The sequence below is a fragment of the Oncorhynchus nerka genome, linkage group LG26 (genome assembly GCF_034236695.1).
Source record: "Oncorhynchus nerka isolate Pitt River linkage group LG26, Oner_Uvic_2.0, whole genome shotgun sequence".
Lineage (NCBI taxonomy): Eukaryota > Metazoa > Chordata > Actinopteri > Salmoniformes > Salmonidae > Oncorhynchus > Oncorhynchus nerka.
The window spans coordinates 17,003,492-17,027,099 of record NC_088421.1 but is presented as its reverse complement, the minus strand read 5'-3'; the positions used below and the strand labels follow the sequence as shown (position 1 = coordinate 17,027,099).

Sequence of the window (23,608 nt, the reverse complement as noted above, 5' to 3'; positions counted from 1 at the left end):
CTCTGCAAGGGCCGCGGCTTTTGTGGAGCGATGGTTCGTGGTTGACTGTTGTTGATGTGTGCAGAGAGTCCCTGGTTCGCGCCCGGGTATGGGCGAGGGGACGGTCTAAAGTTATACTGTTACACATAGGTAGACAAGAAATACAACATTAAAACATAAAGACATGTTACTACTGAGCTTGTAAGGTTTAATTCATCAAATGAACATGAAACTTCATATTTACTGTGGTAGAACTAGGTATCTAAATGGGTGTGTGTGAAATGTATATAATAATTGTATCAAATTAGTAAAACAATAAAACTGGGTGAAAACATTGGGATCTATTGGAGCCTTTCCAACTCAACCCACAGCAGTGCCTTCTGCTGGCTGTGGATGACATTGCGTATGGCGAGAAGCAGATCCTCGGTGCAGCTCCAGGTGCTGGGTTCCAAAGTGTGGTAGAGCAGGGGCAGGGTCTCCAGCTGCTGCTCGTCCGCCTGACACACCTCCTCCATCATGCCATCCTCCCCTCGCCCGGTCAGCAACTTCCTGTCAATGGGGCAAAATAGATTGACTTTGTAACTACTGTTTATAAATTGGATTAGAGAACATACAACTACAAAAATAGAATAATGTATGATCTAAAAGTATATTGTAAACACACACAAATACAGATAGTCAGTCAGGCACCTACTTTAGCTTCTTGTGTTTTTTGTTCTTGGGTCGGATATTAATGACGATAGGGTAGACCCCCTGCCTCAGAAGGCCCTCCACACTACTCAGGCCTAGCTCCAACAGACAGTGCTTGTCCTGAGAGACAAGACACAGAAACCTATGTGGGAAAGGTAACCCACTGGGCACAGACAGTTCAACCTCTAGTTTTGATTTACATTAGGTGTAGTTGTCAACTATCATGAATTCAATGTAAAATCAACAAAAAAAATGTCACCATGTCATTGGATTTAGGTTAAATGTTTGATGAAAAAAGACAAAATTCCCTTATGTTGATGACTTTTTCAAATCCATTCAGTTTTCCACGTCGATTAAGCATCATTACATAACATTTTCTCGTTGAAATAGCGTGGAAGCAACATTTTGGGGCTCCCAAGTGGCGCAGCGGTCTAAGGCACTGCATCTCAGTGCTAGAGGCGTCACTACAGAACCTGGTTAGATTACAGGCTGTATAACATCTGGCCGTGATCGGGAGTCCCATAGGGTGGTGCACAATTGGCCCGTCGTCAGGGTTAGAGGAGTGTTTGGCCGGGGTAGGCCGTCATTGTAAATAAGAATTTATTCTTGACTGACTTGCCTAGTTAAAGAAAGGTTAAATAAAAAATACAAATTGACACAGTTTTTGCCCCATGGGAAGTGTTTGTGTGTGTGTGAGTGTGAGAGAGAGAGAATGAATGAAAGAAAGAGTGTATACCTGGCTTATTACATCCTGAATAGACTGCAGACTGATTCCAAGAGCCTGCTCTGGGGTGGAAGCATCTAGCAGGAAGACACTCTTATCATTTCGCTCTGTGGCCTGGATTAGCTCTGAAAGACATCACTCCATGAGAAGCGGTAGAGAGGCAACATATCTACAAGTAATTACTTTAAAACACAGCCGATCATGCAAGAAGGACAACAAGCATGCAACTAGTGCTTCTGAAATTTGAGTGTGTAGTGACACTATGTAAATAACCATGGGTGTCTGCATGTGTGTGTGTACCTGGTTGGCAGGTGTTGAAGTCCAGTCCAGACTCTGCTGGCTGAAGCAGTCTCTCTATGAGGCCACGAGAGAGCAAGGAGGGGGAGAAGATGACAGGCCGTTTGGTCATGACCTGTATTGGCTGGACCATACTGTAAGGAATCAGGTGCTCCTCATGACCTGAGCAAAGACACACACACACACACATTTAGGTTCATGCATTTTTGTCTTACAATAGTCTTCAAAGGACAAACAAAAAAGATCAATAAAGTCATATGGGAGGAGCTTACGGTTGCTGAGTGTGTAAAGGACCTGTGGGGTGGAACCAATCCCACGACAGCTGGGGGGGACAGCCTTGACCAATCGTACACGCTTAGAGCCCTTCTTGGATACCTACAGGGAGGAATGGAGGAATCAGTAGTCTGGTTACCCTTGGTTACCAGAGATTCACACACAGTAGGGACAAGAGGAGACATACTTTTTTTTTGAAATCCTTCTGCTCCAGGGCTATGGTACGTAACCTCACCAATAACAGCTGCTGGGCTCTGAGATAGAGAAAGATGTAGGGGGAAACACATTTATCATTACGTGTCTTATGCAGTCTGTGAGTGCAGTCTAACAAAGCTAAATGTTTGCACAACTGTCTATTATAGATTAATGGAACGTTTAATCTTCTTCTCATGCTTATTAAAATGTCTTACATTATATAACCCGTTCATTTGAACTCTGTCACAAAGGTGACAGTACGTGGCACCTCTCCCTTACCTGTTGTAATTGGGCATGACCCCCGCCTGCAAGGGCTTGGCTGTGCGGAGGTTCACCAGGGTGCAGCGCCACTGGTACTTCCCATTGTAACGGGTGTCAGTAACGTGTATTATGTCATCACAGCGCACCCCCAGACAGGGCAGGTCGCTATGAGGGTCCAGGTCCAGGTTGACGCGCACGTAGAAGGAGTCAGCACCGTAGAAGTTAGGAGAAGGGAGCTGGGCACATAACTTGGAGTAGGCTGAGAAGAGGAAAAGGGGTGGGCAGTTAGTTACACACACTCTATTATTTTATATTTTTTTGGTTCTATAAACAGTCTGACATCTGGATAAAGGCCAAGAAAGACCATTTACTATAAAGGTGTACTGTACTGAAAAAGCACATCAGTCAAGGAAAATAACTGTAAAAGCTGTCTCAGAACTTCACCCTCTGTGTTGGTCTGGTGTTTGAGAGAAGAGGGCTCTGTCCACCACTGCAGAGAGAAGTGGGCCACCTCTCCAGTGCACTGGCCCATCAGCACACTGCCCCCACCAAACAGAACCTTCTCCAGCTGGGCAGGGAGGAGAGAGACAGTTATACTCAGGCCTGTGCGGCTGTTTGCCTGTCCATCTGTCTGTATGCCTCTGTTTCTCACCTCCAGTAACTCACTGCCCTCCTTCAGACCACACTGCTCAGCAGGAGAACCAGCTCTGACGCTGCTAACAAAGATGCCTGTGCGGTTGCCCCCAATGATGGTGATGTCATCTGCCAGGCTGCCTCTTCCTCTTTTGTGCGTAGTGGGGGGACTTGGTACGGGGGACAGGGGCTCGAAACTGAAAGAGGAAGGGGAAAGAGAGATGGTAATTACACTTATCAGTATACAGTTAAGATTATATCTCACACCATAAAGGGTTAGCAAGTGTACCTACACTACGTTGGATTAGCTGCCCTGATGTAGGCAGCACAGAGATGGAGACATACCAGAGACTGCTGTAGTTGGGTTTGTGAGGTGGGACAGGGGGCAGGTTGATGAGGTCAGGGGCGAAGAGGTGAGAATGCAGGGAGCTACAGGAGTTCGACAGGGAGACCTCACTCTGGACTCCTGAAACACAACATAATGAGACATCACTACACACATCTATATTTAGCCGGGGTTACATGTATTACAGGTAGCTACAGACTTAGACGGACATGAGGGTTGTACTGAACTAAACCAAACCTGTGAGGTTCTCATTCTCATCACTGCTCCAGGAGTCCAGGTCAAACCTGTAAAGGGATAAGATCACAATAGAGGACTTTTCATCATAATTTACTTAGTTTTAAATGCATTTCCAGCATAACATGGGATTTAAGAGAGTGATATCTACATATCAGAGAATAATGTAAAAGTTGATCTGCTATGGTATGACCATAGATATCCTATTAAATTAATAATAATTCTAATTCCTAATTCTATAGGTATGACATACTCTATGTTGACCCTGCGGTTGATGGAGTTCATGCAGGGAGGGAAGGGGAAGATGGAGAGCCTGTTAACATCCCTCTCACTGTCCACTGTCTGTAAAACACACAGGACACAAACAAAAAGGGAAATAGAGAATGACTAAAGTATAGATGCAGGCCAACAATTTAAACCTATTCATTGTCTCCAAGTCAACTTGAAAAAGTTTATTAATTATTCAATAATCCACATATACTGTGTGTATTCACAGCTATACTGTTCAGTGATAAAAATACATTTGTTAATATAATATAGATTAACGCAAGATGAGACATGATGCTTTGATATGTTGGCATGTCACAAAGTGTTGTGGAGTAATGTAACCACTCACTGCTGTCAAGAGATTCTCCTCTGAGTTTGAACGGGAACCTGCAGACAAAAGAAAGTATTTAGAAGTCTAAGCCTATCCTCTCTCATCAAAGTGGTCCAAAAAAACACATTTGTTTTGGCCATGCCTATTTCTACCATGTCTTATTCAAACAGTAGTTCAAATACAAGGTTTATCCTTCATCAGCTACCGTGATGTAAAAATGTAGAATAAATAAAGCAAAATGAAAAAAAAGGTATCAACTCAGGAATGCTCTTTTCTTCAATGCTATCCTTGCAAAACCCCAATCCCCTAATCCAGTGGTTCCCAACCTTTTTCCGTTACTCGACTACCAAGTATATTTTGCTCTACCCAGAGTACCCTTAAAGTATCCCCTGTGGATAGGCCAAGTACCCTTGGTTGGGAAACACTGCATTCATCTCAACTCTACCCCCTGTATATAGCCTTGCTATTGTTATTTTACTGCTGCTCTTTAATTATTTGTTACTTTTATTTCTTATTTTTGTTGGTATTTTTCTTAACTGCATTGTTAGTTAAGGGCATGTAAGTAAGCATTTTACTGCAAGGTCTGTTGTATTCGGTGCATGTGACAAATAACATTTGATTTGATTTGAAATGTAGGCTTACCTTCGGAGTGGTCATGGGTTTGGTCTGTAGAGGGAGACTGTGACACAGAAATGAAAACAGAGACATCATCAACATCTGTTCACTGAAAGGTATCCTATAGGTACCAACCTGCTGACAGTTACACAAATTCCTCTCTGGCAACATCAATTCAGTTCAGTTCAAGGGGCTTTATTGGCATGGGAAACATATGTTAACATTGCCAAAGAAGTGAAGTAGGTAATAAACAAAAGTGAAATAAACAATACATAAAACATAATATCTCTAACTCTATGCAAAACAACAATGCAACCTAATTAGCACACAGGAGTTGCTTCACCCTGATCTAAAAATAATATTCTCTGTAAGTAGACCATGAATAACCATGCCAAGTAAAAGTATCATTATTGTTACGGGGATCAGCTCAATGGTACCTACTTAAGTACAACTCTGAATGAGTCAAATGAAAGGACGGGTTGGACAGCAACACTGCCACACTCCTCAAGGACTATTTATTACATGATTATGAAGAGATAAATGTTGTGGCTGCTGTTGAGCATAACACTATAATGTTGCTAATATTCTAGCTGCTGCCAATGAAGATGATAAGATGGCGATGAACTCTGACCTTGCAGAGCAGCTGGTGAGTGCCGTTGGGCAGAGGGCTGAGGTCTAGGGAGCAGCAGGGCCCGTAGCACTGGTCTTCGCTGCACAGAGACAGGTGAGACTAGGAGAGGGACAGAGAGACAATCACATTAGAAGAGTACAGGAGAAGGCTAACAGGTCCACACTGTAATTTGATTGTCATATTTTTGTGAGTGTGTGAAACTGTATGTCTGAAAAAATAGGGAAAACACACTTGTGTTGTGCAAGTATAATCAAAAGTGTGTACACAGAATGTGTGTACATGCAGTAGCTGAGACTCACACAGTGCATACAGGGGGAACTCTGCTCCCTGCTCCTGTCCTTCTCTTTCTCCAGCTCTCTCTGCTGCTGCTCTAGATTGGCCTGAAGCTCTGCAATGCGTTTACGCAGGCGGTTCTTGTCCAATAGGCAGTCAGTATACTCCAACTGCAGGCTGTCTCGACTGCGCAGAGCCTGAAGGATATACAGTATCAGAGGGAGGAGGAGAGAACGTGCTAGAGAGATGAGTTATGAGGAGACAGGCAAACACAGAGTGGGGGAGATACTGAGTAGTGGAAACACCTGCATGACTAGACAAAAAATGATGTATTACGGTGAGTAATGGGGCAACTATGCAGAGAAAGGCCTTATATTATCCTGCAAAAAGGCCTCAAACTCAACACTCCGACCTCAATATTCCTCTGTGTCACGTTCTGACCTGAGTTCCTTTGTTTTGTCTTTGTTTTAGTATGGTCAGGGCGTGAGTTGGGGTGGGCCGTCTATGTTCTTTTTTCTATGATTTGGGATTTCTGTGTTTGGCCTGGTGTGGTTCTCAATCAGAGGCAGCTGTCAATCGTTGTCCCTGATTGAGAACCATACTTAGGTAGCCTGTTTTCACCCTTGAGTTGTGGGTGATTGTTTTCTGATTTGTGTATTTACCATACAGGACTGTTTCGTTCGTTCTCGTTAATTTGTTTTTGTGTTCATGATAATAAATTATCACTATGGACACTTACCACGCTGAGCATTGGTCCTCCTCTTCTTCCACCACAGACAACCGTTACACTCTGTGCATGTTCATTCAGTTTCCAAACAGCCATGAACAATTTAAACCAACAGAAACAAAAACCTTACCGTACATTGATTCGTTGATTCTAACCCGTATCCCTACTCAGACCTACTGACCTGGTCCCTCTCCTTCTCCAGCTCCATAATCTGGTTGAAGTAGGAAATGCTCCTTTTCTGTTCCGTCTCCCAGTCCAGCTGCAGAGTCCTCACCTTCAGCTGCAGCTGCTCACACTGAGACTCCTGCTTCACAACACAACACACCATACAATCAAAGACAGAATAATACAATTGTGTTGATATACAAGAGGCGTGTTTTAACACTTTATGAAGCCTGAACAAAGACAACTTGAAAAACTGTCACCAGCTCAGTGACTTCTGAGAGTGAATAATGGGACAGAATGGCGTGAATAGGCCCTTTCTCTGCTCTCACCTTGTCCCTGAAATCCTCAGAGCTCTCCAGCTCTCCCTGTAGTCTGGCGATGTTGCCACACAGCTCGTGTCTCTGCTCTGCTGCCTCCCTGCGATCCTGCTTCAGGATGTCCAACAGAGCCTGAGGTCAAAATGGAACAATACAAGAGTTAGAGCAGCACCGTCGGGGCGGGAAAACATCACAAACTCAGAGGGTGAATCAGATTCACTCTGAGTGGTGGCTCTACCTGTGTTTCAATGTGACCTGACTTCTGAATGTCAATGTGCTGTAGTGGCTTCTCACTCTTCTCGGGAACAGCGGGGGTGCCGTTCGTGTGATAGGCGACACTCCTGTTCCTTCTGACTGGAGCAATAGAGACAGGACTACTGTCAGTCTCTTTCTCTGCCTCCATCAGTCTGGTCTTCAGATGCTCCATCTGTAGAAAAGGTTGAGTAAGAGTATTACAAGGGAATCCTACCAGGGAAAAGGCTTCCTATAAAGGCATGTCCCAACAGCTCTTTCAAAAAAATGTATACCCTCCATCCATCCTTTTATCTTTCACCAGCTGCTTTCTTCTGTCCCAGTCACCCTCCCTCTCCTTCAACAACCCATCAGACCCCTTGTCACCCTCTCCTCTCTATACCTGTTCCAGTAGCTCTCTCTCACGTGCGGAGGCCTTGGCCTGATCCTCCAGAGCACGAGAGTATTTCACAGCCTGTTCCAGGTGTCTGTCCTTCAGCCGGCCCAGCTCCCTGCTGCCTGCCTCCCAGTCCTGACGCAGCCTGTGGGAGACACATTCAGCCAGCTCTCAGTACACTGGACATAGAAACTGTACATCCCTATTAAAAAAATGTATGACAGCTATGGACCATGGCTTATCACGAATGTAGTTTATGTATATCATTCCCAATGTTTCAAGTTCCAGTCTGAATACTGTCATTCACTTTGGGTGCAATGCATATTGTTGAGCCTTGTGGATGTCTGTGTGGTTTTACCTGTGAAGTTCAATTAATCAAACTTTAATGCTAGTGTCATTTGTCTCACAGTGCTTTAAGCCCTGTATGTGTGGTTCCGTGTGGTGTACCTCTCCATCTGCAGCCGGTCATGTCGTAGGTCCAGTGTCTTGCGTTCAGCCCGGCCGCGCTCCTCCTCGGCCACACGGCAACGCTGGGACAGGCGGCGCTCACACACGCGGCTCCCCAGCAGCTGCTCCCTCAGCTTACGCACCTCGAGCAGCAGGAACTGAGTCAGGCCCTCTGGACCCTCCTCATCTGGGGGGACACAGCAATGGAGGTAAATGGGTGTTAGAGGAAAATATAGTTTAGATGATCAATTATGTATACATTAATGATTAGAACCATTTATGCTAATACTATTATGTTATGATTTGAAAAGTATGGGTTCTTAATTGTACTGTTACTGAAAATGTAAGCAGAAATGAATTGTGTCTGTGTCTCCTGGGAAAGTTTAAGAAGGAGGGATAAGATAGTTTTTCAAACAGATAAGAATGTTTTGGTTGGATTCCATTAGGGGAGAGAAGTTATCCTTTAGACAGGTTGGAATGTAGTTTGTGAGGGGAGTGAAACTATCTCCAGGACCGAATACTACGCCATTGTAAGGCTGGGAGAGGGTGTGAAACTGATGAAGTCATTTTATGTCTTCTTTCTTTAAAATGTAATGTTCTTTGTATTTTGGGTCAGTACTCTCTGGAAATAAACGCTCTTTACCTGGCTTTTAAGACTGGTCTCGATCTACTTCATGCATAATTAATGAACTTACACCTCATTAATGAATAGAAACGAGTGTGAAATTGGTTTTGGCAATTAAAGCATAGAGTAATTTAGAATTTCTCTATCAATTTGGTCCTTCGAGAGCCGGATCTAAAAAATCCCTCTCTGTGCCTGTAGGTAGTACGCTGGAAAATCGTGCACACGAGTTTTGACTCGTTTTACTAAAGACCTGACCTCTGAATTGAGGTAAAAATTGAAACAGGCCTGCGTATTATCACAGAGGACAGAGAGGGTGACTAGATTCAAACGAACAATGCTTATCCCAGTCGGCAGCAGATAAAGTAGCCTTTATTCTCGAATTTGGGAGGGATTATTTAGGATATTTATTGATTAAAATGTTATGAAGGAGTTGAATTTGATCAATAATAGGTGCTTGAATATTCCGAACAAATAAAATGGGTTTCTACCGGGGGTATTAACCAGGATATCGATAAAATGAAAGCAGGTCCGAAATTGACCTAAGGTAAAGTGCGCTACCAACAAATAAACTAGAGTTTAATACGGCCTGGTTTTGCAAGCCAAGGATTATTAAGGAGTGATATAGTACGCATTGGAGAATTAGGACGCTTGTTCCGTACAAATAGGATGGCCAATACTTCAATAAACATACCTAAATAAAGTTTTTACCTAATAGTCTATCTGTATATGGGAAGTAGTCTGACTGTGGAAAGTAGCAGATAGATTTGTTTAAAACAGGTGAGGATAAATTAGGCTTGGTGAGAAGGCAGGGTAATTCTAGGCGAACAGAATAAATGAACCTGTACAATGCTGAAATAAATTAATATCAAAAGATGAGTGATTAGTCTAGAGTAGTGAGATTTGAGACATTTTACGTTGAAAGTGAAATTGGATGTCCGATCAAAAGTCTTCTATAGACGTGGTTCACAGGAGAGGTCAACTTAGTCTAGAGAAGTGAGATTTGAGACATTTTACGTTGAAAGTCCCAGAAGGAATATCCTATGGGGAAAATGTGATGTCCGATCAAAAGTCTTCTATGGACGCGGTTCACAGGATGGAAAATACATACTGATTATTTTTAAATGAACGATGATTACTGTATACGGGTGAGTTAAATGTCAGATTGAACAATGTATCCAGCGGAGAGACGGAACAAGTGACCCCATAGATATAAAGGTCTTTATTTAGATTATGGGGAACAATTGAGTTGCTTTTCCGTTGGTCATTTTCAATCAACTCTACAGATTAAGCTATATTTGGGGCGATATTATAGTTCAAAGTCCTATAGGAATAGGGATTACTATATATTACTGCAGTGATCGCTATATACGGGTGAAAACTAATATCAGATTGAACGAGGAGTGGACGGAGACTTTTGAGACTCGGTCTATTTGTCTTCGGTCAACTCTACAAGTAGGCTGATTTGGAGCGACAATCTTAGTAAAAGTCCTAAAAGAACAGTAATGTATTGTATACGGTAAGACTTAATGTCAGACTTTAGTAGATGAGGATTCCAATAAAAGAGATATGGGCGTTTGAATTTGGGTTATTTTCTGTTGTCTAGATGTCGGAGTAACAACTTCAGATAACTGTGAAAATGGTTATATTTGCGGAGAGTCTCAGTCAAATTCCATTGTGCTGGTAGGGGAGTGGTGAGCGCGGCAGTCTCACCTACGGTAATCCACGGTTCGGTTCCCGTTTAACTAAAATTGATTTTAGATCGTAATTGACCTATTTGCATGTTTTGCCTGAAAAATACGGTCGCCAGTGTTTGCAAAAGATATAACGGAACGGATATTATGTGTTCTAGATAGAATTGATAAAATAAGTCATTAAAAATAATGGCGAGGCAATGTCGATGTAAAACGCTATTTCGCCCAAAATGATCTGGTGGAATAATGTATTGAGATGAGAGTCGTAATTAAATAGATGTATCATAGAAGAGAGTTACCTAAAGTTAAATGGAGGGGATACCGGAGAGATACAATACAATTCCAGCCTGCCTGGACGTTACGGCTAATTATGAATCAATTGACATGAGAAGTTTAACACAAAAACATGGTACGTTTAATGTTAGGGTATAGTAAATTGAGAAATTCGGTTGAGTTTACTCTGATGATTAGAATTTAAAACTGAACTCAATCGGAATAGGGAATATATATTTTACAAAGGCGGGCAGATTTGTGCCTACAGCCAAGCAAAGGAATTGCTAGACACTCAATGGGGCTATATAGTGCAACGCTTTGGACTATAAATTAGGTAAGAATAGTTTAATCGTAAGAAGTTGTGATTGTTTTTCTGATTATTGATCTTTGGTTAAGGTAACACCAGTGAATTTGAACAAAAAGTAACCTATTCTAAAAATGATCTGATTTCCGTTCTCGTTGCGGGGAACAAATGAAAATTCTTATCTTAAAGGGATAGTGCACGGTAATCACAGTGGTTTGAGTGTATGACAGTGGGAAAAAATATTGTGGGACGACAATTCAAAGAGAGAAAAATAAGTTACATGAAACATCAAGAGATTTAAAACGAACGACGTGAAGGGATCATAAGAATTATTGGGTGTCGTAGGAGTAAATGTTTGGGTTAAGGGGATTTCCCTGTTCCCAGAGACAAGGCATTTTTAAGGCGAGCACTCGCCAATGCTGGTCTGAGTTGTAAATTAGACAAGTGAATAACGTATTGGGAATAGAGTTGTAATTAAAATACTAAGTCAAAGACGAGACAGGTATTTAGAGCAAAATGGTTTCTAAATGATAACAAAGAGACAATTATGATTTATGCCCATCGAAAAGCTTTTATAAAATTGGCGAATTTAGAGATGTTGGTTGGGGTGGTAAATTATAATTCAGGATTTGAACAGATGTGAAAAATTAGGTTTGGTTAATCGAACAAGAATTATTTACAATTCATTTGAAGTCGCTACGAATTGGCAGATTGAGCGCTTGATGATGACGTCACTAGCGCGACACTTTTGTCACCAGAAGACTGGGAATAACGGAGCAAACTGTATGGCTATTAGTGTGTGTATCGAGGCTTCGAGTAAACCTTTCAGAAGTTGAGATAAAAGTGTTTTGTTTATTTGTTTATTGGTTATAGTCAATTTTAGGGTTTGATTTAACTTAGTTGAACAGTGTGTTCTGGCGGGTTTAGGTAGAACTCTTTGTTCCGGAATGGATGAAAGTTACCCATAAGTAAGTAAATTAAAAGAGCCATGAGAGAAATGTGAATGCATATTTATTAAATATCGGGGTTTAAATTACGGATTCCTTACACTGTGAAATGTACGACATTGCGGCAGAGAGAAAAAGTAATGCATTGGATAATAATGTTATCGGGTGAATTGTATCTAAAGGTAGCATGGTCATTTACGTAAACATATCCGTAGACGATGTTTAAAACTTATGATTAATGATTTGAGTCAAAGGGGAATTATCATTAGGTTTTAGTTATAGTTCACTTATTGAGTTTCTGATTCGAAGTAGCATTAGTGAATGATAGTTAAGGATGTGGTGTCACTTTTAGAGGCCTCCTGGGATTATAATTTTGGGGGAGAGAGCAGCTTTAAACGACCAAATTGAAAAAGGTCTGCAAATTATATATATATAAAACAACTGTTAGAACGATTTGTTTTAGTGCAAGGAGATTTTAAAGAGGCACGCTCACATATGGAACCTTATGAGATGTTTTTTTATGGGTTTGAATTATACAGGTGACTATTTCTATTGTAAGGATAAAAGGGATCTTTATGTCTAATATGGTATGACCTTTTGACCTTATCATGACTGGCTTCTGAGGTCTGATCAGCCCCAGGGGAGAGTCATTTGTATAATGAATGGGGTCATATTGAGTTACTAGTGTTGAGGTAAATTCATTAGAAATGAAGCAGTTTTGGTTGAGGGTTTAGAATTACTGTTTGAACCGCAAATGAGAAAGCGGTTCAGGATTCTGTCTTATAACATTAGCTGTGAGTTTTTTTTTGAATGGGCTATTAGGAAGTCTGTATTGTAACAGAGAGAAAGTCATGTTCATCATTGAGAATAAATAGGGGAAGATAACATATTTTGAGCCAACAGGGCAGGGAAGAAATTGAGGTATTTTTATTTGATTTTAACACCCGTGTACAGGAGTGTCAAAAGACGGGGGACATTACCTGTGTAATGGGGGAGGGTGTCCGTATGGGGATTACATGATAACCAACTTGGGACAGTTCTGGGACTGGAGAAGAGGATATCCTTATGGCATAGGGAATCCCACAAAGGTGGAATAGGTTTTCCATGATATGGGGGAAACCTGGGAGTACTGTTGAACTTTGTAAAGGTGATGAAATCCTACTAACCATCAAAACTATTAAGCTCTCTGATGCAGGCACTTACACCCCCGGACTACAAAGGACCGGGACAGACACGGTGGGTGTGTTTTCTATTAAGGTACTGCCAAAACCGGAGGTCTCAGACGGACCGGGGCCAGACACACTCCTCTATCACCCCTGGACCGAACCTGTCACCACTATGCTAAAAATCCCATTCAGGTAATTAATGTTAGACTATTCAGCTATTGATCAATTAGGCAAGGAGACTGGTTTTGATGGTAGGGACAATTTGTGCCTGTCTTATACAGAATGGACTTGCTTAGAATATGCTTCTTGCTAGTCAGGGGGGAGTCTGCAAAATGTTCAGTGAACAATGTTATACGTATATCCCTAATAACACCAGTCCAGATGGTAGTATATCTAAGGGCCTTAAATGGGCTTGATGCACTATCTGCTGAGATGAGGACCATGGCGGGGGTAGAGGAGTCTGACTGTCCACCCTGGTTGGGAGACTGGTTTTGTAAGTATACTGGTATGGTGGTTACTGGATTTCTGACCCTAATTCTTGTATTATTTGTTATTGATGTGATGTGCTGCTTGCATCATACCGTGTTTTAAGAAGTCTTTTACAGATGTGGTGAAGGCTTCAGGCATGATGCCTTTGCTTGATGCTCCAGTTGGAGAGGCTGAGGTGAAGCATGCTTTGAGGGGAGGATAAGACTGACTGAGGATGACCCATGTATGTTTGTTCTCCCTGTCGTGAAGGGTGGCATGGTGCCCACCTGGTGCTGGATAAGAATAGCTGAGAGGACCAGATGGGTTATAAGAATGCTTTGTTCTGCTTTACTCTGTTTTACAGGACCAAAGTTTTATTCCACACTTTGCAACACATTAAATCCATGTTATTGTCAGATAGAATACTGAGGGTCCCCAAGGAGAGGGCTTGTTAGTGTAGGAAGGATTTTTAATATGGTTAGCATTTATTAGATTATAAGTTTTTAAATAGTATTATATTTAACAGGAATATAGGACATCTATGAGGAGTTAGGATTATTGTTAGGATTAAGATAGATTGATTAAGGAATTTGGAGAAAAGCCGCTCATAGACATGTTTTTTTTTCTAAAAGAGGGTCCATGGGTTTGTAGTTCCCATGTAGTTCAAATTTGGAAAACATGAGAAACATACAGAGGAGCCCTCCCCCGCACTGCAGAGACCTTGAAGGTTGGAGAGCAGAGAAGTTAGAGGGGGGGCCAGGAAGAGCAAAGATAACATAGTGGGTAGATAAATTACTGAGTGGAGACAAAAGTGAGAATTGGACATGTGGAAAATGAAAGGGACACTCCTAAATGGAATTTCAGACATAAGGATAATTCACTAAATCTTATCTAAGTCATTGTATAAGAATAAGGCAAGGTTGTTACCTGGGCAGAGCCAGGTAACAAAAGGGGGATGGGTAAATAGTGTTCTAGAATAGGATGTGACCTACGGGATAATTAACTAATAAAAAAATGTTAATTGGTTTGACGAATAAGAACCTGTTTTATTAACCAAACCTGTATGGTCAAAAGTTTTATGCCCAGCAGGAGAACTACAGAGGGAGGTGGCACACGAGATTCAACCAGGAGACTGGATCTGGATCCAATCACTAAAAAGAAAAAAAAACTGGAAGCAGCCTCGGTGGGAGGGACCATTCCAAGTACTACTGGTGACTGCCTTCGCTGTGAGATTAGCCGAAAGAGCTACCTGGGTACATATCACACATTGTAAGGGGTTAAGTCACACTAGCACTGTCGGACGATCACAGGAGTAGGAGAGGAACCGTGACCCATATGGAACGGGGGTCAAACTCCTTCTGAAGATTCCCTATACCCGACCTTTCCCCAGCTGTGAGCGTTCATAGAAGTGAAGTGATGGCTTGGCCTCTGGCTGTTGATATGTTCTCGGGGAGAGGGTGGGGCTTCACGTGCGCACTGACCGTCCTGAGCTGTTTTATTGTGGGGGCCATATTCCTGATTCACCATGATCCCCCGGAAAGTGCCAAAGAGGATAATTTGACTCATGTGCTAGATGAGGGAAATGGGATGTTACCTAAGATTCTCAGAAGGTCACTGAAACAAAATAGTAAGGAAGTGAGGGTGGAATTGGGCAAGGATCTCTCAGTAGAATTTTGTGTAGATCAATTGGGGTCATTCACCCCTTGGCAGTCTAGAACCATGGGACTCTATGGGAAGTATTTGTGTAAATCACCATATTGATCGTGGACAGGTCATAGCTCACACTGAAAGGGATGGCTACGTAAACCCATACACCCAATTTGGGACCAGGTGGAGTATAGTAAGGGTTGGCGTTTTGGACTGTGTTCCTGAACAGAGGAAGTATTGTATAAAGGTACGAATAGTTCAGACCAAAGACCTCAAAGAAGTTATAGAAGTGGAGACTGGGTTTGGGGAGTCCAACTTATGGTTGGAATGGATTCAATACGGCCAGATCAGTGGCTAAAGAAGAATGTTATGTCTGTGCGAACGCTAAACCCCAGTTAACAACTATCCCTTTTCCACTGAACGGAATTAATTCCCTAAGGGAATGGCATGTATGGTAAAGCTGTTCATGAAAGCAGGAATGCCAGATAATGACAGTTGTCACTATTTATATCCCCAGGAACCAAGTTGGTACAGAGAAAATGACCACTGACGAGACCATGTCTGAATTGACAGGCTGGTTGAACTCTGGGGATTTCAATGAAATAAAATGGGCCAGTGTCGCCATCTGGTGGTTGTGCGGGGAATGAGTTTGACTGATTGGACGGGTTAGGAATGCCTTTTACACTCATACAACACCAAGACATGAAGTTAGCCAAAACGAGAGAGAAGAGATGCTCCATCTGGGTCTTTTGACGACAGAGTATATATTGATAACATTGGGGTTCCACGAGGTGTGTAATTATAGTTATGGTAATCAACAGTGCTTTAGCAGGAATACCAAAGGTGTTATTAAAGGTTTTGTAGAACAGACTGAAGCAACCAGCTGGAAGACCTGACAGAATAGAATTGCATAGGATAAAAGGAGGAAGTGGGCGTGGTAATCAGGACCATGTCTTACATCCCAGGTAGCTCAGCTCCGGACGAATCAGTGCCCGAAGCCTCAGCTGGTTTGACCACCCTGGCTCACGGGTTGGCAGAAACTCTGGGGTGGATACTTCTCTGAACTAAATTGGGTAGACAGTATTTATGGAAAAATGTGGTGTTTTGGGCTGTATCTACCTGTATGACTGTTTTAATTTTATGCTGCTGTTGTCTAATTCCCTGTGTGCGAGGCCTTGTTTCCAGGACTCTGGAAAAATCAATGACCCTACAGATGGTGCGTTATGGGCCGATTCCAGATTCTGACCTGTGGAGGACTGAAGGCATGTCTACAGAGGAAGTGGACGAATCCGGATCTGTCATTTGTGGGGAATTTATGTTTGATGAGGCTAGTGTTGAGATAAAGGGGAATTAGATTGTAATTGGTTTCCATGATTAAACTGTTTTTTTAATGAAGGTCGTGACGAAAATCCGGAAGGAAGAGTTATGATTCTGATGTAGGTTTAAAAACAGTTGGAGTTAAGGTTAGAATTGATTAATGAAATGTGAAGAGTTGGATAAACATTTATAATTGATTTGTTGAATTATTTGTCTATTCATATGATAATCTGATAAACCTCTATAAAAAGGTTAGTTAAGTTCGTTTATACTTTCATTTTTTATGATTAAATAAAACTAGATGTAGAATTGAATGTATAATATTTGATCAAAGGGAGGATTGTTAGAGGAAAATATAGTTTAGATGATCAATTATGTATACATTAATGATTAGAACCATTTATGCTAATACTATTATGTTATGATTTGAAAAGTATGGGTTCTTAATTGTACTGTTACTGAAAATGTAAGCAGAAATGAATTGTGTCTGTGTCTCCTGGGAAAGTTTAAGAAGGAGGGATAAGATAGTTTTTCAAACAGATAAGAATGTTTTGGTTGGATTCCATTAGGGGAGAGAAGTTATCCTTTAGACAGGTTGGAATGTAGTTTATGAGGGGAGTGAAACTATCTCCAGGACCGAATACTACGCCATTGTAAGGCTGGGAGAGGGTGTGAAACTGATGATGTCATTTTATGTCTTCTTTCTTTAAAATGTAATGTTCTTTGTATTTTGGGTCAGTACTCTCTGGAATTAAACGCTCTTTACCTGGCTTTTAAGACTGGTCTCGATCTACTTCATGCATAATTAATGAACTTACACCTCATTAATGAATAGAAACGAGTGTGAAATTGGTTTTGGCAATTAAAGCATAGAGTAATTTAGAATTTCTCTATCAATTGGGGATGGGGGAACACTGGTCATACAGGAGTGGAAGGGGGATATTTGGGGACAAATCCTCACCCAAGATGATGGAGCAGCGCTGGGTGGGCTGTTGTCCAGTGAGCTGAGTGTATTGCTCGGGGTGGTAGAACTCCAAAGACTCCATGAAGGCCTGCAGGCCACGCTGGCCACGCCCATGCAGGATGTCAATCAAACGTCCTGATAAACAGTTAGGACATCATTAAAGTTTATAAGACGAAGACGACAATACATCCTGAAGATGGAGACAATGTAAGTACTGTACTGACAAAAGTGTGAAAGCTGCTCATGTTCCAGGTAATCCCTTTGTCATCTTTTCCTCTCTAACCTCATCTCTCTGTTTCTTCCTCTCTCCCCGTCTTTTTCACTCCCCATCTGTCTACCTCCTCCTTTATCTCTCCCTCTCCTTTACCTAGCTAGTGGCCACTCCTTCATTCCTTTCATCTTGATCTCCTGCCTCGTTACTCATACCTGTCTCCCCTCCCTCTGTCTCTCACTCCCCACTTTGCTATCCTTCCTAACCACCGTTTTCTCACACAGCACAAACCCCTACTTACCTCACTCTCTCCGACCTACCTCCTCTCACTTACAGTTGAAGTTGGAAGTTTATATACACTTAGGTTGGAGTCATTAAAACTCGTTTTTCAACCACTCCACAAATTTTTGTTAACAAACTATAGGTTTGGCAAGTCGGTTAAAATTCCAGAAAATGTCATGGCTTTAGAAGCTTCTGATAGGCTAATTGACATAATTTGAGTCAATTGGAGGTGTACCTGTGGATGTATTTCAAGGCCTACCTTCAAACTCAGTGCCTCTTTGCTAGACATCATGGGAAAATCTAAAGAAATCAGCCAAGACCTCAGAAAATAAATTGTAGACCTCCACAAGTCTGGTTCATCCTTGGGAGCAATTTCCAAACACCTGAAGGTACCACGTTCATCTGTACAAATAATAGTACGCAAGTATAAACACCATGGGACCACGCAGCCGTCATACCGCTCAGGAAGTAGACATGTTCTGTCTCATAGGGATGAATAGAGCGAAAAGTACAAATCAATCCCAGAACAACAGCAAAGGACCTTGTGAAGATGCTGGAGGAAACAGGTACAAAACTATCTATATCCACAGTAAAACGAGTCCTATATCGACATAACCTGAAAGGCCACTCAGCAAGGAAGAAGCCACTGCTCCAAAACCGCCATAAAAAAGCCAGACTACAGTTCGCAACTGCACATGGGGACAAAGATCGTACTTTTTGGAGAAATGTTCTCTGGTCTGATGAAACAAAAATATAACTATTTGGCCATAATGACCATCATTATGTTTGGAAGAAAAAGGGGAAGGCTTGCAAGCCAAAGAACATCATCCCAACCTTGAAGCACTGGGGTGGCAGCATCATGTTGTGGGGGTGCTCTGCGGCAGGAGGGACTGGTGCACTTCACAAAATAGATGGCATCACATGGAAGGAAAATTATGCGGATATATTGAAGCAACATCTGAAGACATCAGTCAGGAAGTTAAAGCTTGGTCAAAAATGGGTCTTCCAAATGAACAATGACCCCAAGCATACTTCCAAAGTTGTAGCAAAATGGCTTAAGGACAACAAAGTCAAGGTATTGGAGTGGCCATCCAAAGCCCTGACCTCAATCCTATAGAACATTTGTGGGCAGAACTGAAAAAGTGTGTGCGAGCAAGGAGGCCTACAAACTTGACTCAGTTACACCAGCTCTGTCAGGAGGAATGGGACCAAATTCACCCAACTTATTGTGGGAAACTTGTGGAAGGCTACCCGAAACGTTTGAACCAAGTTAAACAATTTAAAGGCAATGCTACCAAATACTAATTGAAATACTAATACTAATACAAATACTAATACTAAACTTTTGACCAACTGGGAATGTGATGAAAGAAATAAAAGCTGAAATAAATCATTCTCTCTACTATTATTCTGACATTTCACACTCTTAAAATAAAGTGGTGATCCCAATTTATCGAAGACAGGGAATTTTAACTAGGATAAAATGTCACGAATTGTGAAAAACTGAGTTTAAATGTATTTGGCTAAGGTGTATGTAAACTTCCAACTTCAACTGTACCTTTTGCACTTTTCTCATTCACTTCCATAATTTTTCTCTCATTCTCCCTCTCTTTTTTGCTCCCACACATTCCCTCTCCCTTCCTCTCTCTCACCAGCCTTGCTGATACGTAGTGGGTACTGGATGGAGTTGAGGACCTCATCCTCATCCTGCTCGTCGATGACCTTGCACTGCCTCAGGTAGGGGGTGAGCTTGGCTGGGTTCAGGATGCGGGTCAGCTTGTGCCTCACCCCCTCCACCCTGTCCCACAGCTCCTCACAGCACTCCTCAGAGAACGGGGACACCGGCCGCCCCTCTTCATGTCCTGTGTCATAATCCTTCACCCATACTGTGATGCCTGGTACAGATAAAGCAAGTTAATAGAGGACTGGTTTGAAAGAGGAGCCAACATTCTGTGTTATAAAGAGAACAGGCTCAAACTATGTTGATGATACAGTTTATGGCCATTGTCTGCTGCATTGTGAGAAGGAGCAAAAGGAGGTGCTTTTCTGGCTGTGCTCCAAGGAAAGCTGGAGGGGATTATTTTGCATTTAACATACAGAGCATTCGGAAAGTATTCAGACCGCTTGACTCTTTCCACATTTTGTTACGTTACAGCCTTATTCTAAAATGTATTCAAAAATTGGTTTTCCTCATTAATCTACACACAACACCCCATAATGACAACGCGAAAACAGATTTTTAGAAATGTTTGCTAAAAAACAGAAATACCTTATGTTTGATTTGACATTTTGAACATTGAGATATTAAATAAATGATGGAGAAGAAGCATAGAATAGTGGAAGAGACTGAGTTTTATGTCAGAAGTGAATGGTTCTCTGTAGAAAGACATATGGCTTTGGAATGTGTTAGGTGGATGGGAGGAGAGCAACATGTTGATATAGGGGAGACAGATGGACATCTGTGGATTAGGTGAAGGAGGGGTTGAGGTCAGGAGGTGAGGTCAGATCCCCTGAAGAGAGTAATAAGGGTTTAGTATCCTGTTACTCTTTTCCTGTAGAACCATAAGATGTAAGGATTGGAGAGCAGGAGGAGTGTCTTAAGTGGGATATATATATCTGTGATGGGAGAAATGTTGGGTTGTCTGAATTACAGCTGTACATAACCTTTGGGAAGAATTAAACTTGGTTAAAGCTTATCTAGTGTCCTTGAGTTATTTACTCTCAAAAATAAGAACCTAACACTTATTTACATAAGTATTCAGAACCTTTGCCATGAGACTCGAAATTGAGCTCAAGTGCATCCTGTTTCCATTGATCATCCTTGAGATGTTTTTACAACTTGATTGGAGTCCACCTGTCGTAAATTCAATTGATTGGACATGATTTGGAAAGAAACACCTGTCTATATAAGGTCCCACAGTTGAAAGTGCATGTCAGAGGAAAAACCAAGCCATAACATCGAAGGAATTGTTCGTGGAGCTCCGAGACAGGATTGTGTCGAGGCACAGATCTGGAGATGGGTACCCAAAAAAATCTGTAGCATTGAAGGTCCCCAAGAACGCAGTGGCCTCCATCATTCTTATATGGAAGAAGTTTGGAGCCACCGAGACCCTTCCTAGAGCTGGCCGCACAGCCAAATTGAGCAATCGGGGGAGAAGGGCCTTGGTCAGGGGGGTGACCAAGAACCCGATGGTCACCCTGACAGAGCTCCATAGATCCTCTGTGGAGATGGGAGAACCTTCAAGAAGGACAACCATCTCCGCAGCACTCCACCAATCCGGCATTTATGGTAGAATAGCCAGATGGAAGCCACTCCTCAGTAAAAGGCACATGACAGCCTGCTTAGAATTTGCCAAAAGGCACCTAAAGGACTCTGACCATGGGAAACTAGGTTCTCTGGTTTAATGAAACCAAGATTGAATTGTTTGGCCTGAATACCAAGTTTCACGTCCGGAGGAAAACTGGCACTATCCCTACGGTGAAGCACAGTGGTGGCACCACCATGCTGTAGGTTTTTCTGCAGCAGGGACTGGAAGACTGGTCAGGATTGAGGGAAAGATGAACGAAGCAAAGTACAGAGAGATCCTTGATGAAAACCTGCTCCAGAGCGCTTAGGACCTCAGACTGGGTTGAAGGTTCACCTTCCAACAGGACAACGACCCTAAGCACACAGCCAAGATAACACCGGAGTGGCTTCGGGAGAAGTCTCTGAATGTCCTTGAGTGGCCCAGCCAGAGCCCAGACTTGAACCCGATCTAACATCTCTGGAGAGACCTGAAAATAGATGTGCAGTGATGCTCCCCATCCAACCTGATAGAGCTTGAGAGGATCTCCAGAGAAGACTGGGAGAAACTCCCCAAATGCAGGAGTGCCAAGCTTGTAGCATCATACCCGAGAAGACTCCAGGCTGTAATCACTGCCAAAGATGCTTCAACAAAGTACTGAGTAAAGGGTCTGAATACTTATGGAAATGTGATAGTTCAGTTTATCTTTTTAATACATTTGCAAAAAAATCTAAAAAACTGTTTTTGCTTTGACATTATTTTATCTTTATTTAACCAGGCAAGTCAGTTAAGAACAAATTCTTATTTTCAATGACGGCCTAGGAACAGTGGGTTAACTGCCTGTTCAGGGGCAGAACGACAGATTTGTACCTTGTCAGCTCGGGGGTTTGAACTTGCAACCTTCCGTTTACAAGTCCAATGCTCTAACCACTAGGCTACCCTAGTAGTGTGTGTATGTTGATGAGGGGGAAAAATATTTAATTGATTTTAGAATAAGGCTATAATGTTACAAAATGTGGAAAAGGTCAAGGGGTCTGAATACTTTCCGAATGCACTGTATAACAGGCTGTAGGATTAACTTCCAGTACTATAAACACATTTGATGGTGCATTTATCTGCACCAATGATTTACTCAAGTTTCTCCTGGTGTTACACAAGGTTGGTTGGTGGGTTGTAAACAATGATAGGGACGACATTAAATCTGTCTCAGAGCTCAAGAATGCAAACACTGATGTGAATCATATCACACACTTAAAAACCTACTGTGATAGCAGACAAAGACCTCAACTACTGAGGAGCAGTTGTGCCATCTCCCTGGACTAAGAAAAAACAAGTTCAACTGAGACTCTCGACGCGTTTAGTAGCACAGATCAGGGACCCATAATCTAATTCCGTAACTGGGTGTAAATCCACTTCACCTACTGTAGTTCAATAACCAAAATAGATTTTTTCCAACTCAAGGCGCCGTGTCATAGCTGACACCCCATTTTTTCCCGCAGAAGTCTAAAGCAACATAGTATATGTTTTAAAGTTAGCTATTTACCAACAATGAGGGGTAAGTAAGTGCTCCATAACCACACCCCCCTTGCTCACATATAGGCTAACAGACAGACAGGTCGAGACACATCTGTGTCCTGTGGAATCTTTTCCTGTCATCTCTCTTTTTCCCATGTAGGCTACTCATGTAGTCCATAGAAAACATGAGATACTTTTTATCAAGAACAACTTTTTCCCAGAGCAGTGTCAACATCTCAAAATAAAAATAAACACCCCTCAGACTACTTGGCAATATGAATATTTACTACATTAATTGACTGGAGATTACAGTACTAAAAATAACTGTGACTGACAAGACAATAAGGAGGGTGAAGTGTCATTCAGTGCCTCAACTTTTCAGCCCCGATTGAGTCATCTAACTTTATCTGATAAAGTCAGGTAAGAAATCTTTTAAAAATTGAATTAAAATAAACATGACAAGAAGAAATCTTAATTTCCCACTTACCACTCATTGTCAAGGATTGATCGTGTTGTAAGCAAACTCCTCAGACAGATATTCCACTTTTCGTTTCGATCAATCATAAAAGGATGAATGAGTCAATAGAAACGTAAACTACTATTCCACTATGGCTATGCTATTGCATTGAGAAGCTGGTTGTGTTGTACCTGGGACACAGTATCACACCCCTCCCCAACTTTGCAGTCCCGCCTCCTCACAATTGTCTGCACATCCCATATTCCACCAATCAGCAATTGTTCACAACTGTCCTGATCATTCCAGATGACCAAACCAGGATAAATTTCCAACAACCGGATGTATCCGGTTTTCAGGGATACAGCTAATTCAACATAGGCTTCCTTTTCTGCTGAAAACCGGATGTGGTACTCCTCTCTGCAGT

General features: G+C 42.0%; 1 protein-coding gene and 1 long non-coding RNA gene across 3 annotated transcripts; one reads left to right on the top strand and one right to left on the bottom strand.

Annotated features, from left to right (window-relative positions):
* Positions 1-170: 170 nt before the first annotated feature.
* On the bottom strand, positions 171-23,370 carry LOC115110517 (caspase recruitment domain-containing protein 10-like). 2 transcript variants are annotated; one of them, XM_029636242.2, is made up of 24 exons: positions 23,215-23,370; positions 19,581-19,823; positions 17,433-17,570; positions 8,034-8,220; positions 7,593-7,731; positions 7,197-7,385; positions 6,971-7,090; positions 6,658-6,783; positions 5,776-5,946; positions 5,477-5,575; positions 4,873-4,909; positions 4,249-4,286; positions 3,886-3,974; positions 3,636-3,682; positions 3,398-3,518; positions 3,072-3,249; positions 2,864-2,987; positions 2,438-2,678; positions 2,151-2,217; positions 1,963-2,065; positions 1,694-1,852; positions 1,406-1,518; positions 674-789; positions 171-528 (listed from the first exon to the last, which is right to left on the bottom strand). In XM_029636242.2, the coding sequence occupies exons 1-24, from the start codon at positions 23,219-23,221 to the stop codon at positions 321-323; spliced, it is 3,060 nt and encodes a 1,019-aa protein (XP_029492102.1). In that variant the 5' UTR covers positions 23,222-23,370; the 3' UTR covers positions 171-320. The 2 variants fall into 2 exon arrangements, with proteins under 2 accessions (XP_029492102.1, XP_029492103.1); XM_029636243.2 differs by having other exon boundaries at positions 6,658-6,780.
* On the top strand, positions 10,023-17,253 carry LOC115110518 (uncharacterized). The gene is made up of 2 exons (XR_003860640.2): positions 10,023-11,894; positions 14,582-17,253. It is a non-coding gene; the product is annotated as an uncharacterized LOC115110518 (long non-coding RNA).
* Positions 23,371-23,608: the final 238 nt, after the last annotated feature.

What these genes read in the sequence shown, in the direction of transcription:
- LOC115110517 (XM_029636242.2), bottom strand. An exon ending in ACTACGTATCAGCAAGGCTG is followed by an intron (nt 17,571 to 19,580) that starts GTGAGAGAGAGG and finishes ACTGTTTATCAG; the next exon opens with GACGTTTGATTGACATCCTG. An exon ending in CTTCAACACCTGCCAACCAG is followed by an intron (nt 1,519 to 1,693) that starts GTACACACACAC and finishes GATGTCTTTCAG; the next exon opens with AGCTAATCCAGGCCACAGAG.